This window comes from Polypterus senegalus, chromosome 7, assembly GCF_016835505.1.
Source record: "Polypterus senegalus isolate Bchr_013 chromosome 7, ASM1683550v1, whole genome shotgun sequence".
Lineage (NCBI taxonomy): Eukaryota > Metazoa > Chordata > Cladistia > Polypteriformes > Polypteridae > Polypterus > Polypterus senegalus.
Genome location: NC_053160.1, coordinates 25,944,321 through 25,961,340, shown reverse-complemented (window position 1 = coordinate 25,961,340; position 17,020 = coordinate 25,944,321). Strand labels below are relative to the sequence as shown.

At 37.0% G+C, this 17,020-nt stretch overlaps 1 protein-coding gene across 2 annotated transcripts in view; it reads left to right on the top strand.

Moving 5' to 3' along the window:
• Positions 1-17,020, top strand: part of LOC120532408 (serine incorporator 5-like) — a 68,912-nt gene that overhangs the window by 32,308 nt on the left and 19,584 nt on the right. For both annotated transcript variants that reach the window (XM_039758371.1, XM_039758370.1), the window contains 4 exons: positions 594-677; positions 5,754-5,789; positions 6,385-6,420; positions 8,861-8,948. In XM_039758371.1, coding sequence (XP_039614305.1) covers positions 594-677; positions 5,754-5,789; positions 6,385-6,420; positions 8,861-8,948 — 244 coding nt within the window. The remainder of the gene's footprint in view (positions 1-593; positions 678-5,753; positions 5,790-6,384; positions 6,421-8,860; positions 8,949-17,020) is intronic.

Sequence of the window (17,020 nt, the reverse complement as noted above, 5' to 3'; positions counted from 1 at the left end):
TTTTCGTGGGCACCAAATGATAATGGCAATGGTACCATTATGGTAACAGGTGCCTTTTGTGGTCTCATCACTATGATGGTATATGTGGTTGCTGAGGGAGCGGCTCCAGAGTCGCACCACATTGCTTCATTGGCGTGATTCTTTAACAGTCTTTGCCGTGTGCTTCACAGCATCCATGATTAAGGACTCTTAGAAAAAAAGTGCGCTGTTCTGAATTAAAAGATAACAAATCTAGCACAAATATATGACCACGAATTTCATTAGCAATTTGGTTTTGATTATGCATCCATCTAGCCGGTACTGACTTTCTGATCCCCCAGTATCACCTTTGGTTCTCATTCCATCTCCTGATCCCTTTAATAAAGCAAGTAAGGGGTAATAATTTGGGCAGCCAGCATGTAAAATTAAATTTTTGGAATGAGTGAAGCAGAGTTACAAAAATGACAACAGTTTCAGAAAGACTAGAACCTTAGTAAAAGGAAGGATGATGTTAGGCTCCCATATCCTATTCATTTTCTTATGTGTACTTAATTTAATATGGCCAATAGCAACTTACCTTTGGTGAAATTTGTTGTTCTCCTTTTTAATTTTAGGGAATCCACAGTCGAATCCACTGCAGTTAGGAACAATATGCGCATATATTTTTTACCTCACGTTTTCTTCAATTCAGAGTCACGGTGAGTACCATTTTTTCCGCTGAAGTAATGAAAAGAGCAGCAACTCCTTCACCATTCTTGTATAGTTTAATGTGTTAATTTTATATGTATTATGGACAGGGATGACCAAAACAAGCAAGTTTCGATTAGCATATGGTTCGTTTTATAGGTGTTTTGGCAATTGTGAAACACAAAAGACACTAAAAAGAGTTTTTTGCAGACATTTAAATGTTTTTTGAAGTGGAAAACAAGGAGCCTTGTCCTCACTTTGGTGTTTCCTTATGTTATGCGTGTAATCTGTATACACCAGGAAAATCAATTCTATATATACCTCTTGGTCATATCAACATGAAGCAGTGTAGTACCATTTTTAAAAGTGTTAAATGCTGTATAGTTTCTCAACACAGATGCACCAGAACACCCAACCATGCATATTACCGTCCACAGAAGAATCTCACTATACAAGAAGCTTCCTCACCCCGTTCTGCGGCTGTCATAGTTTTCATAGCAAGCACTCTTTCCTGTTTTTGATTCCTACAGAAGAGGTTGAGCATATGTACAGTACTCTCACAGTAACATGGAGCTTTAAGCTTCTATTCTGTCTAGGATGTATCTTTAGGATAATGAACATCAAGATTGATATTGGAATACAGTGATCCCTCACTATATCGCGCTTTGACTTTCGCGGCTTCACTCCATCGCGGATTTTAAAAGTAAGCATATCTAAATATTTATCACAGATTTTTCGCTGCTTCGTGGATTTCTGCGGACAATGGGTGTTTTAATTTAAGGTACATGCTTGCTCAGTTTGTTTGCCCAGTTGATTTCATACAAAGGACACTATTGGCGGATGGCTGAGAAGCTACCCAATCAGAACACGTATTACGTATTAAATAAAACTCCTCAATGATATAAGATATACTTCCCGCGCGGTGCTTCGCACACATCAAAGCTCTAGCATCCCGTATATATTTCTAATTGTTTGCTTTTCTCTGTCTCTCTCACTCTCTCTGACATTCTCTGCTCCTGACAGAGGGGGTGTGAGCAGAGGGGCTGTTTGCACAGTGGCTGTTTGCTTAGAAGATACGGACGCGCCTGTAAAAAATGCTGAAAGACTACCTTCACATTGATCCTTTCATTGCGGCCGCTTTATCACGGTGCTTCCCATACTTAAAAGCCCAACAGCCCTATTGATTTTTGCTTGTTTACTTTTCTCTCACTCTCTGACATTCTCTGCTCCTGACGCGCACTCCTTTGAAGAGGAAGATATGTTTACATTCTTTTAATTGTGAGAAAGAACTGTCATCTCTGTCTTGTCATGGAGCACAGTTTAAACTTTTGACTAAAGGGTGTTATTCCATGTCTAGAGGGCTCTAATAATGTTAAAAAACGTATTTAGAAGGTCATAAACAGGTTTTCTATGCTCTAAATGCGAAAATATTAGATTTATAAATAAAGAATCCAACTTCGTGGAAATTCATTTATCTGTCTGGAGCGGATTAACCACGACAAACGAGGGTTTACTGTATAACTGTGCGGAGAATATTTATAAACAATGTGGGAAAGTTTCTAAGGGCTTAAAATACTGTATATAAAAATAACCATACAAACATATGGTTTCTACTTTGCGGATTTTCACCTATCACGGGGGGTTCTGGAACGCAACCCCCACGATCGAGGAGGGATTACTGTAGTTGGGCATTGCACTACTAGAACACATCTGGAGTCCCAACAAAACATCTCTATGTAATTTTGGTGATTTTTTTTTTTTCTAATGATCTTTTTTAAAATTCTAAATGACAGGCAGGTAGGGTCCGTGTACTTTTTGGTATTTGAAATTTCATTTTAGAAGCAAAAACGAAAAAACGAAAATGAAAGGAATTTTCAGATTTTGATTTTTGATTAAAGAATAAAATGAGAGAAAATAAGATATTTTTTAATTCTATGGTAACAGCAGTCAAAAAACATAAAATTGCACATATTTTTCTGGATTTATTTGTGATTCAAATAATGAAAGTGTAATAGCTCAAAAACAACAAAACAGACGCATTTTCTTTGTCTGAAACGGGAAGTACTTCTTCTGCGCAATTTTTGACGATACGTGCGAACCTCCCAACATCTTCCTCACAACACATCGATCAACGGCCTTGAAGTTACACGGCCCAGCAGAGGATGTAACTTCAAGGCCGTCGGTCTTTCAGATAAAGAAAAAAAATAAAATGTATAATTTTAACTTTATGACTGCTATTTGTTACCACAGAATTACAAAATACCTTATTTTCTCTCATTTTATTCTTTAATCAAAAATCAAAATCTGAAAATTCCTTTCATTTTCGTATTTTCATTTTTGCTTCTAAAATGAAATTTTAAATACCAAAAAGTACACGGACCCTTTTCAATCCGTGTATCATTTGTTCTTTTGTTTTTTGATTGACAATCAAATAAGGTCTCTTAAACCCAACAAATGAAATATTAAAATCAAATTCGGTCTGGCAGCCCGTTTTTGCATTTCATATTTTTGATCCGAGTCTAAAATTGAAATAATGAAAAACTCGGCTTTTTTCGTTTTTGATATCAAATTCAAAATCAAATAACATATTTTCATTTTTTAATTTTTGATGGTCAATTGAAAAACGAAAGAAGGAGTGAATTCATATAGCCCTCAGTGTTTTGTACTTCTGAATAAGATAACTATTAGTATTATTATCCTGTTCACATGTTTTGAATTTAGAAGTTTACAGTGAGCATTTAATAGTGAATAATATGTAATGTTTCAAATGAATCTAGATATGTTTAATCTTCCCGAAGGTTTTTTGTTCCAGACAGACATTTTCTTCATTTTATGTGGTCTTCAAATATGAAAGGCAGAGTGATTTTGGTAAAAACTTAGTTTAGATGTATTTGTGTTCTTTGTGAAGACAAGTATGTCATTTGCAATACAAATGTCATAAAATAGTTCATTTGCATTTAATGTTAATAGTTCAAAGAATGTCAGGCTGAATGGTCAGCCCCCACACATTTTCACCTCACCAAATCTGGCCCTCTTTGGAAAACGTTTGGACACCCCTGCTCTAAGTGATCATTTCTTTTTCAATGTCAAACAGTATAGAACATCAGACACCTGCTGACTTATAAAAGGTGGGTTGGGATTTTTCCAGTTCAACAAGATAAATCTACGTGCTAATAGTGAGGTAAAGGCAGTTATACTCAGTTTGTCTTTTTCCACTTTAAACCCATTTGGGAGTCCACCAAACATAGCTGTTAATGTTTTAGGAGTGGTTGTGACACCAAGGCTGTCTGATAAACATTCAAAAGTTTTTGGCCAAAATTATGTTAATTTGGTGCACTCCCAAAACATGTGGCCCAGTGAGGCTGAAGATAGATTGCAACATTTCAATTTAAGTTGAATTTAAAAAATTCATTGAATTTCATTTAAATCAAATTATTGAATACTTTGTGCAAATAGAGCTAGAGTGTAGTCAATGCATGGCTGCCTCCCACTCCTTCCTGAGGGATTAATTGAAAGATCCTTTCCCACTGTACCCTAGGATCTTTCAGATGTTTTTTATATATTATTGAGATGCTGTCTGTGTCTTCAAGACAGATCAGTATTCCTTCTGGAATAGAAATGGATGGGAGGTGTAGAAAATCAGGTAGGTTTCTTTTAGCTAACTCTCTAATTTGAAAGTAGTGGAAAAATCATGTTGCTTGGAAGTTAAATTTGAAGCGTAATTGTATATAAGACGCAAAAACATTATATACTGTTCTGTTTGAATTGTAATTGTACATAAGATGCAAAAACATTATCTATATACTTAATTTGTCTACATTAGGTGCATAAATATTAAAATTATGCATGAATAAATTGCCCATCATCATGGCATAGCACCCTTCCAGTTCAGATACTATGTTTGGTGTTAAAAATGAAATGTTTTATGTATTAAGATTCCCAAACATCTGGTTTTCCTTGTTCAGCTGAGATGAAAAACTTAACTGTTCCAATCTCTATGCAAACAAAACTGGTCCTTACATCTTAAGTGAGTCTTCTGTAAAAATGCTATCTTAGCATTTAGGGATGTTACGTAGGAGAATGCCATTTTTCTCTTTAGATCGTAGTTGAAACCTTTGACATTCCAGCTTACAAAATTCACTGTATAGTCAGAGAGACTCTTCTTCTCAATGTCTGAGGACATTTTATAATCTTAAGTAAAAGTAGTGTGGCCAGGTCACTGTTAAAGTAGAGTCTGCACATTCTCCCTTATTTCTTCCTTTAGATGTTCCAGTTTCCTCTCATATTGAAAAGACTTGCAGAGTTTACTAACAATTTATATTTGGACCAGAGTGAGAAAGCTTAACCAGTGATGAACCATCCCATCCCGAAATGGTTCCTTCTTTGTGCTTCTTACATTTCCTGCAACATTGAATATCCTGTGCCTAGTTGTTTTTTGTGGGAAGTTATGCATGTCCACTCATGTTTGCATGGATTGTACTCTAAATAAACTCCAGGTTTTTCTTCCACATCCCCAAAGGTGTACAGATGAGGCTGATTGGCTATCCCAAATTCACACCAGCGTTGGTGTGTGTCAGTGGGTCCTGCAATGGACTGGCACCCTGTCCAAGGTTGATTGTTTACTGTCTTATGTCTATTGTAGTAGTCAGAGGTCCTGCCCTCCTATAGCCATGCAATTAATTAAGCAGGTATGAGAATTTTATAAATTTAACTCAATAAGGAAAACACAAAATAAAGAAGTCCTACGAAATAGTGCAGTAAATGGTTTGCAAATTGAAAAAATAAGCTGGCATTCAACATGTGGCTCCATGATAGACAAAGTGAATTCTTAATATCTGAGGCAGTGAATAAATTAACCTGACTCTTCTACACTTTTCCCAGTCTGGTTCAATATACTAAATTTAACTGGCCAAAATATAACCATGTGAACAGGAAGGACTACACAGCTGCTACAAGGCTGTTCCTGGATTTTCCAGGTGATGATAGACAGTTCAAAGCAATTAGTGACTTCAAAATTGTGGAACATGGTATAGACATATAAAAAAAGTTCAGCTTGAACTTAAATATTGTATTTTTTTTATTTGTAGGCATCACAATAAAAGAACCTGATGTCTCACAGAAAGGTAAGTGCTCTCTTTTTTGCCTTTCTGAATTAATAAAATGGAAATAGAAGCCATATTTTACCAAAGATTTGCTTCTGGCGAGCTCCAGTCCCAGGCACTTCCAGGAACAAAACAGAGTTGAGGCTCTTGGAGCCTCACTAGATACTCAGTGGAATGACTCTGCAGATTGTGGTTTTCCTCCACTGCCACTATCCATGTAGACAAATATTTGATTGAAAATCCAGCTAGTCACAGCCAATAATCTTGAACTCATAGTTGACTGCTGCACCGTACTAATAACCCATAGTGTCACAATAATGTGTCACTGCAGAGACGAAGAGTGGTAGGTGAAACTGGTAGTACTACAGGCACAAAATGTTTCAGTCAGGCAGGCAACTGCTGCTGTGGAGTAACAGGGACACACAAGCAAAGTGGTGGCATGTGCACATTGTGGCCAATAATGTGGTCCTCTGTTGCACTGAAAAACAGCAACTCTTAGTTAATAAAAGATTTAAAGACAAGAGGAAACCAGAAGCCATATAAGAATTTTATTGTATAATTTTCACATAAGAAAAACTGATCTTGAACTTAAATATTGTTATTTATGTTTTAATAGACTTTGCATCAAATCTACATAAGACCTGGGAGAAATGTAAGTGATATCTTTGTTGTCTTTCTGAATTAAAAACAAAAAAAAAAGCAAAAATTGCATTATACCAAAGATTTGCTTTGGGGAGAACTCCTGCCCAAGGCACTTCAAACTAAATAGATTGAGATTAGAGGAGAATATCAAAGTCTTTAGGTAAATATGTGGGTCAGGAATGCAGTGTCATTTACAACCACCAAGGGCTGTAAAATCTCACATAACACCCTCACTTAAAAATGACTTGAGTCTGCACATCTCTACCTACATAGACATTTGGACAACATGCAATCTCCTCTCAGACAGGGAGTACGCTTGGATTCAGATGAAGGTCTGTGGACTTGTAAGTTAGCAGCTTTAACAGCTTAGGGGCACCATGCCCTACAGCCCTTACCACTCCCCAAAAAGCCATTATCACAATGGCATGCACACTGTCCTTCATTTTGGGACTTTCTATCCATCTTGGTGGCATCCTTGCTACCTGCAATGTCCTGCAGCCAAGCACTCACTATCTGTCTTTCCATATATACCAGTTGAGTCTGAAGGGTAAAGAACATCAGTTTATAGTGTATATTTTGGCTTACGGCATTCATTTAGTACTAGGATGTTGTACCGTGTTAGCCATTGTGAATGTAGTGAGAAATCAAGCAAAATGACACCTTTGATTGGCTAACTGAAAAGATTACAATATGCAAGCCTCGAAAGCTTGCATATTGTAATCTTTTTAGTTAGCCAATAACAGGTGTCATTTTTCTTGATTTCTCACGGCATTCATTTAGAATTGAATGTTGACTTTATCATATTGGTTAAGATATGTAATACATTATTAATGGTTATGTTTTTTCCAGTATGTTGATTGGTTTTACTATTTTGATTTAGCTTTATATGCATTGATCTTGACAGGTGTTGATTGATCTACATCTACAACTAAATACATTCCTTCAGATATAGGTAATGCAAAAGACTTGGCCAAAATTTTTTGCATTACCTTCTGTACTTCATTCAAACTTGACAATAAATATTTGGGGATTATTCAGTAGTTACTTTAACATGAGCTGCTGCTACTGCTGTGCTGCAGAGCAATTGAGCAGTTAGCCCTCAAAATGACATCTTTCATTGGTAGCATTTTAAACAGCGGGCTTTTGAACATTTTGGCATAGAGAAGGTATGGCACAGATAAACTTTAAAATGAGGCTTAGTACAGTATGGGCACCAAGAAAATATTTCCCACTCAATGAAACTACCACCATTAGGCTGTATGTCTAACATAAGGCAAGATGGTATTATGATCGACGTTGTTCATGAATTATTTTGTGTTTTCCGCAACATGTGAAAATATACATTGTTTTTTGGTTTTCCTTTTTTACTTCAGGAAATCAGTTTCTGGCATTAGTTTTATGTTGAAAGCCTCCTAAGAAAAGTTATACATTTTAAAGTTATACAACTTTTGCAGTGCCATATTGGGCACCATCACTTTCTGTTATTTAGTCTTGGGATTTCCATGTGGATTTTACCCAGAAGACATCACAATGACCATATAAAAGTTGGTGAAAACGTCCTTCAATTATCTGATATATTGAGTTTTTTTCAATGTACCAATAGTTTTGGTGTATTTCTGTTGGTAAAAGACAGCTTTTGTTTTATGGTTTTGTTATTTGAATCAACATTTAGAATTTGTTTGCAAGATCATTTTGATCTCACGTTAAGAACAGGGCATGCTTTCTTACCATTTTTCTCCTCCTAGTCCTTGACATAAAGCCTCTCTGACTATTGCAGATAGAACAGATGGATCCACGACTTTATGCTATTACAGTAGTATCAGAATCTTACTCTGCTATCTGCATGTTGCCACAGAAATCAACATTTGTCAGACCAGGCGACGTTCTTTCAATCCAAAGTGCTCCAGCGTTACTCGATCATCTGCCTCATGATTGGAACCCAGGGTTGTCTTCTGTTACTGCAGCCCTTCCACTTCAAGATCTGATACATTGTTCAGAGATGCCCTTCTTCACACTCAAGTTGTGAAGTTCTCTTATTGGAGTATTTGTGTTTTTTCTGTTATCTTGTATGGTCCAGGAATTCTCTCATTGACAGGGTGTTTGCACCCACAGAGCAGACCCTCATTGGATCTTTAATTTTTATCTCACTCTACTCTGTAAACTTCTAGAGACTGTGTAGTATGTCAAGATCACAGCAGGGCAGCTGTTTCTGAGATTTTGTTACCACCACCCTGGGCATAAATAGACATGCCACGGTCCAACTCATTTTGATTAGACATCTTGCCCGTTTTAATATTTAGTGGAAACTAAATAACTAAATTTCTTGACCATATTTGCATACTATATAGATTGTGTTGCATTGCACTTAATATTGTGACCACCAATGTACATAATTAGGTTGGATAGACTGATATTTAACTAAAATATATATCTACTGTATTTTCTTTAAGACCTTGAGTTTTTTGACTCACATACTCAAGAAACCATGGTTAAGACGGTGGGCAGCCTGATAATTTTTGCCTGTGTTTTGCTCTTGTGGTAAGTAAGACTTTACATTTATGCATTATACAATTATAACAAATAAAATAAAACATAGGTGCATGTGAGTCATCTACAATATGTCAGTAAACCTGTGATCTCCCAGTTTTGTTTTTCTATCTTTGCTACATTCTTAGATGTGTAAAAGTATCGTAAAAGAAACATGAATAGTAACACCTTGGTTGACCTACAGGATTTTGTCACTGCCAACATGTAATTGGGGAATTCATGATCAAAGATTAAGTATAGGTTCTTGTTTTACTCTGAGTGGAGTTAGCCAAGCTGTTAGAGGGCAATATATACTGTAGATCCAGTGCATTGTGTCATAGCTCCTCAAGGGAACCAGGGAGGACAGAACATCTGGATTTCAGCAATACAACTACAGTCATGGCCAAAAGTTTTGAGAATGACACAAATATTAACTTTCACAAAGTTTGCTGCCTCAGTTTTTATGATGGCAATTTGCATCTACTCCAGAATGTTATGAAGAGTGATCAGATGAATAGCAATTAATTGCAAAATCCCTCTTTACCATGAAAATGAACTTAATCCCAAAAAACCCATTTCCACTTCAGTAGCGAAGAAGGATACAGGGCGCTCAAGAAAGTCCAGCAAGTGCCAGGAACGTCTCTTAAAGTTGATTCAGTTGTGGGATCGTTGGGCACCACCAGTGCAAAGCTTGCTACGGAATGGCAGCAGGCAGGTGTGAGTGCATCTGCACACACTGTGAGGCGAAGACTTTTGGAAGATGGCCTGACTGATATTCTTTAAAACGTACAGGATTGGACTGATGAGGACTGGGGTGAAGTCATTTACTCTGATGAATCCCCTTTCCGAATGTTTGGGGCATCTGCAAAAAGGTAAAGGTTAACTCTACCATCAGTCATGAGTCACGCCCAGGGCCGGATTAAGACCCTTAGATGCCCTAAGCACTAAGTAATTTTGGTGCCCCTTACACTATTAATTCAAAATATTAAAACAATAACAAACTAGAAAATAAAATTTTATTTTAGTATCGAAAATTTGAAATTAAACAATACATACTTATAGTAAGAAGGAAAATAATATGTATTTTTGTATGCTTCATTTTATTTTTATCTTAATTTTCTCCTACTTTTTATGCATTTCATAAACTGAATAATACAGACATTTTAATTCCCAGCTTACTGCTGATGCTGAATCATGTGATTTTAAGGTGACGGGAGGGGGGGACTGACAAGTGCCGTATGAAGGATTGTATGAATTCTAGGCAGGAAGTAGAAAAAAGAATCATCCGTAACTACAGGGTGGGCCATTTATATGGATACACCTTAATAAAATGGGAATGGTTGGTGATATTAACTTCCTGTTTGTGGCACATTAGTATATGTGAGGGGGGAAACTTTTCAAGATGGGTGGTGACCATGGTGGCCATTTGGAAGTCGGCCATTTTGGATCCAACTTTTGTTTTTTCAATAGGAAGAGGGTCATGTGACACATCTAACTTATTGGGAATTTCACAAGAAAAACAATGGTGTGCTTGGTTTTAACGTAACTTTATTCTTTCATGAGTTATTTACAAGTTTCTGACCACTTATAAAATGTGTTCAATGTGCTGCCCATTGTGTTGGATTGTCAATACAACCCTCTTCTTCCACTCTTCACACACTGATAGCAACACCGCAGGAGAATTGCTAGCACAGGCTTCCAGTATCCGTAGTTTCAGGTGCTGCACATCTCGTATCTTCACAGCATAGACAATTGCCTTCAGATGACCCCAAAGATAAAAGTCTAAGGGGGTCAGATCGGGAGACCTTGGGGGCCATTCAACTGGCCCACGACGACCAATCCACTTTCCAGGAAACTGTTCATCTAGGAATGCTCGGACCTGACACCCATAATGTGGTGGTGCACCATCTTGCTGGAAAAACTCGGGGGAACGTGCCAGCTTCAGTGCATAAAGAGGGAAACACATCATCATGTAGCAATTTCGCATATCCAGTGGCCTTGAGGTTTCCATTGATGATAGAATGGCTCCACTATCTTTGTACCCCATATACCACACCATACCATCAATTTTTTTGTTCCAGCAGTCTTGGAGGGATGTATCCAATGTGGGTTAATGTCAGACCAATAGCAGTGGTTTTGTTTGTTAACTTCATTCACATAAAAGTTTGCCTCATCACTGAACAAAATCTTCTGCGTAAACTGAGGGGCCTGTTCCAATTTTTGTTTTGCCCATTCTGCAAATTTAGTGCGCCGATCTGGGTCATCCTCATTGAGATGCTGCAGTAGCTGGAGTTTGTAAGGGTGCCATTTGTGAGTAGCTAATATCCGCCGAAGGGATGTTCGACTAATGCCACTCTCCAGTGACATGCGGCGAGTGCTACGCTGTGGGCTCTTGCTGAATGAAGCTAGGACAGCCACTGATGTTTCTTCATTAGTGACAGTTTTCATGCGTCCACATTTTGGCAAATCCAACACTGAACCAGTTTCACGAAACTTAGCAAGCAGTTTGCTAACTGTAGCATGGGAGATGGGTGGTCTCGTAGGGTGTCTTGCATTGAAATCTGCGGCAATGACCCGGTTACTGAGTTCACCAGACATCAACACAATTTCTATCCGCTCCTCACGTGTTAACCTCTGCGACATGTCAATGGCTGTAAACAAAGAGAAACTTGTAAATAATTCATGAAAGAATAAAGTTACGTTAAAACCAAGCACACCATTGTTTTTCTTGTGAAATTCCCAATAAGTTTAATGTGTCACATGACCCTCTTCCTATTGAAAAAACAAAAGTTGGATCCAAAATGGCTGACTTCCAAATGGCCACCATGGTCACCACCCATCTTGAAAAGTTTCCCCCTCACATATACTAATGTGTCACAAACAGGAAGTTAATATCACCAACCATTCCCATTTTATTAAGGTGTATCCATATAAATGGCCCACCCTGTACATTATGTAAAAGTCAAAATCGTACAGCTAATTACTATTGGATAAATTTATTGATAACTTTTTTACTAAGAAAGATTTAGTTACAAAATTTTCACAGAATATTCTTTAAACCTTATATTAAGAAGGTGTGTAAAAGATTTGCTAAATAATGAACGCAATAGTCATAAATAAATAATAAAAATGGTAAAAATTCATGACAGTTAAAGTTGTACGGCAATGTAATGCTTAAAAACTGCAGCCTCCATGTCTTAAACTGAACGACTTTAATTGTTATAGTACCTAGGGGTCGGGAAAATTGTCATATCAAAATGAGACTAGGACCAAAATTTTTGTAAAAATCTCTACTTTTTGATTAAGCAAACCAAATTCCAAAATATCAATTAGCGCAGATTTTGTTTCAGCTTTTTAAAAATTTTTTACATCTCATATTTAAGGATGTTTTAGGTCTCAAACTGACTTCAAAGTGGCTTAAATGGCTACAGATATTAACTTTATCTGCCATAATTCTAAGGACTACAAATTATCTCCTGCCAAAACCTGTAGAAATTGACTTTAACCTTAAAATTGATTTAAAAATGTATTTTGTGCGGCACTGCTTTTCGATAAAGATCTGGTCGCGTTTTTATCATTACTTGAAGAGAAAATGGCATCTGAAATTTTACAAATTTTAACATTTGGGGTCGATTTTAAAGGTTTTTTTGAAATGTACCGTTTTCGTTTTGACACGAAAACCATAGATTTACCATTTTGATTATTTAATTTATTTATGGCTTTTGTGTCAATTTAGCAAATCTATTTACACATATTCTTGGTACAAGATTTGAAGAATATTTTGTTAATAAATCTTTATTAGTAAAAAGTTATAAGCAATTTTATCCAATACTAATCAGCTGTACGATTTTCACTTTTACATAATGTAAATGAATTTAAAAATATCCAAGAATAGAATTAAATAGGCTTACCAGAATATTTTTCCTGAAACTGGGACGATTTTTTGTTTTTACTTAAAACAAAAAATAATGCTTTCTACGCACTAGAACTTTATTTTAAGTTAAATAACAGATAATTCACGAAACACAACAAATACGTGATAATAATTTTTAATCAACTATTATTTAAAAATATAACATATTGTTTTGTATCAAATTATTTTCACAATACTTTGATATAACATGGCATTTAAAGGAATCACCATTAAACGGGAATTCCCCATCGTAGATGGCACCAGTATGCTGAACGCACTGTGTAAGGCGCCATCTACAAACAGTGACGGCATAGGGAGGTACAGGGAGGCATTATTCATTTTTCATTAAATTTTAAAAATGGCTATAAATTTAATTAATTTAATAATTTATGTGATAAATTCACCCATGAAAAATTTTTGTGCTGCCCCCTTGATGCCCTAAGCATGTGCTTACTTTGCTTATATGGTTAATCCAGCACTGGTCATGCCAACAGTAAAGCATCCTGAGACCATTCATGTGTGGGGTTGCTTCTCAGCCAGGGGAGTGGGCTCACTCACAATTCTGCCTAAGAACATAGCCATGAATAAAGAATGAGACCAAAACATCCTCAGAAAGCAACTTCTCCCACCCATCCAAGAACAGTTTGGTCATGAACAGTGACCTTTCCAGCATGATAGAGCACCGTGCCATAAGGCAAAAGTGATAATTAAGTGGCTCAGGGAACAAAACATCGAATTTTTGGGTCTATGGCCAGGAAACTCCCCAGACCTTAATTCCATTGGGAACTTGTGGTCAATCCTCAAGAGGTGAGTGGACAAACAAAAATCCACAAATTCTGACAAACTCCAAGCATTGATTATGCCAGAATGGGCTGCTGTCAGGATTTGGTCCAGAAGTCGATTGTCAGCATGCCAGGGCAAATTGCAGAGGTCTTGACAAAGAAGGGCCAACACTGCAAATGTTGACTCTTTGCATACATAACCTTAATGTAATTCTCAATAAAAGCCTTTGAAACGTATGAAATGCTTGTCATTATACTTCAGTATACCACAGAAACATCTGACAAAACGATCTAAAAACACTGAAGCAGCAAACGTTGTGAAAACCATTAGTTGTGTCATTCTCAAAACCTTTGTCCATAACTGTTCATAATGCTGTACTGGAATAAGGACTCCTGGGACTCCTAGGGGAAGCTCTACTCATACAACAACTGAATTTCAAGTCTTCTGAGATCCAGGAAAACGTTTCTGTTGCACACCCAGAAGTAGTGAGAGTCAAGAGCTTAAAAGCACCTACTGGCCATAGCATTACTGGACTTGGAGCTGTTGGAAGGCAGGTGTTTGACAAGGCCTTGACTGACAGGAGAGGGTTGGAGGAAGGCAGATAAGTGTGTGGAAAAGTGTGTACCAGAAAAAATTAAAAGGTAATATCCAACAACTCCATATATTGTTCCTACCCAAAAAGAAAAGTTAATGCCGATATAAAATAAAGAGATGTAAGGTAGCACTGTCCCAATAATATCATTCCACAATGCACAGCAGACTATTGCCTTCTTTGATTCATTATCAGCCTTGTAAAAACGGCCCTTACAAAAGATAACATTGTGTAGAAGTTCAGGGTTTTCCAGGAAAGGAAGTCTGGTTGTTTGAATTTGTAATTCTCTTTTTTTAATGGCAAACACAACATTTTGACTGGAACACCTCCATGTTTTTCCCCAATAAACTTGTGGTAGCTGCTTGTTTTTCTTCTTCCTTTAAATCGAAAATGGGAATGTCTTTATGGAGTGTGACAGACCAAAGCAACAAAGTATGAATGTCACTTTGGTTTAGAAAGGCTGTGTATAATCCTGCCTTCCTTAACGGGGTGCACCATTTACACTGAAAGAAGTAGATTCAAACTATACATGAAAATGTAAAACAAAAATGACTCCTTAGTTAGCCTAAAATATACTAAACAAAATTATGAGGGCAGAAAAATAAATGATAATAATGTGCTATGTGCAGTGTTGTAGTAACCATGAAAATGGAGGTAACCGGACAAGATGTACTTGAATTTGAGAAACTGTAATAAAAGTCAATGTCTAAGACTCAGTCAAAAACCAAAGAGCAAGACAAAAGTAAAATAGATAAATAAATGACTGTTAGGAACAGTTAACTAGATGATGTGTTGAGATTTCCATTTTTATTACATTCTTACAGAGTTTTCCTGCGTCCTGAAAAAATCATCTTTGCATCTTTTTTTGGGTTTAGTTTAAAAGTTGAATATTTTTTTTTTATGTTGCTTTAGGTGCCGTTTTGTTTTGGTAAAGTGTGCCACAATTTTGCGGGTTTCATGTTGCCTGTTACCATTTTAAAACATGCTGTGATGTATTGGAACGTGTGACAGTGACATCTTCAGAAAAAAAATAAAAAAATCTCTTATGATTTCCATTTTTCTTTAACTTTCTTTTTCATCTTTTCTATGGTGTTTTCTAAAATATTTACATTTAACTACAGGTTTATTAACCCAAGAATTCTCGACCTGATCTTCAGGTCCTTCCAGACAGTGTTATTATAATATGATTTTTACTGTCTCATTTGTTTGGAGACGTTGTTACTGCATAGCTATGGAAATGACCCAATAATTAGTGGCTGTAACATGAAAAGGTTGTGGGTATTAAGGTCATGAGGAGAAATTCCCACCCATCTGAGTCTGCAGAAAAGTAAAAGAAGAATATTGTATTCTTATTTAGTTACTGTTCCTGGTAAACGACTTCAGATCTATGTATTTTCAACTATGATTTAGGATAGTGTTTTCCAACCTTTGCGATGTCATGCCGGTATGTTTGTGAGAGTGTCCTCCGTGAAGTTTGCGCAATTGTTTCAGTGTGGGGTTGGTCCTCCTTGGGGACCATTAGGGCATCAGGGAGTTAGATGAATCAAATGTGATGGGCATTGCTTTTCCTTTTTTGGTGAATCGAGCATGATCGTCAGAGCGAGGGTTGAGGAGGTCGTCCGTCCAGGATTCAACTGCGATGCTACTTCTTTGAATTGAACACAGTAGTCGGATCGGTGAGGTCAGGGGGTAAACTCTGACTTAGGATTTTTGATTTGGCTTCTTGTTAGTGTTTAATTGACTTCAAAGTTACAAATACAGTGATACCTTGGTATACGTCCGCTTTGGAATAAGTCCAACTTGGTATACGTCCTGTTTGGACATTTTGCTTGGTATACGACTCGCGAGCTACCCTTGTTTACCTCTATCTCGAGACGAAGCCACAACTACCCACAAGCATCAGTACGGCAGTTGCTAGCATTCAGTGAACAACCCGCGTGCTACCTGTTGTATATGATTGTTCAATGATGCTTTTGTCTATTGCTTTATGTTTGGGTGTTGATTGCTATGGTCTGTGTCTTTTGAGACGTATGACTGCCGAAGGGAGAGGTGTGGTTTCGAAGGCACGCTGTATGGAGAGTTGGTTAAACGTGGTTCAAAATAAACAGCATTCGAAACGTTATTCTGAGTGTGTCGCTACTTCAATCTAGAGAACACTACACCACCCTTGTTTACCACTCTCGAGACAAAGCCACGACTGCCCACGAGTGTCAGTAGACCAGTTGCTAGCATTCAGTGAACAACCCGCGCTATAACTCTCTGTGAATTTTCACGTGATTTTGTGTTTTTTCGTGTAAATTTGAATTGATTATTGAAAAGTATAAAGGTGACATGCGTATCCGGGACATGGCTGCTGCATACCGTATGCCGAGAACGACAGTATCTACGATTGTGAAAAACAAAGACGTTATTATAAAGTAAAGTGAGGTTAAATTTTCATTTATTTAGTCTAATTGCTTTTGTATTTATGTATTTTAGTATTAAGCAGTGTTTAAATTATTTTATACAACCCCATCAATGTATAATGTGCCAATAACAATAGGATTTTTTTCATGGGAACGGATTAATCATTTTCCCTTTATTTCTTATGGAAAAAATCGTTTGGTATAAGTCAAAGGGTCTGGAACGGATTCAGGACGTCCGCCAAGGTACCACTGTATTTGCTTGTTTTTCTAGATCATTTGTCTTCTTTTGGGCTTTTATTTAAAACTTCTCTGTAAACCTCTCTGTGTCAGAACACTCGCACAGTCCCAGTTCATCTGAAACTGAATAAACTTAGCAACTCTTATTTTGTGA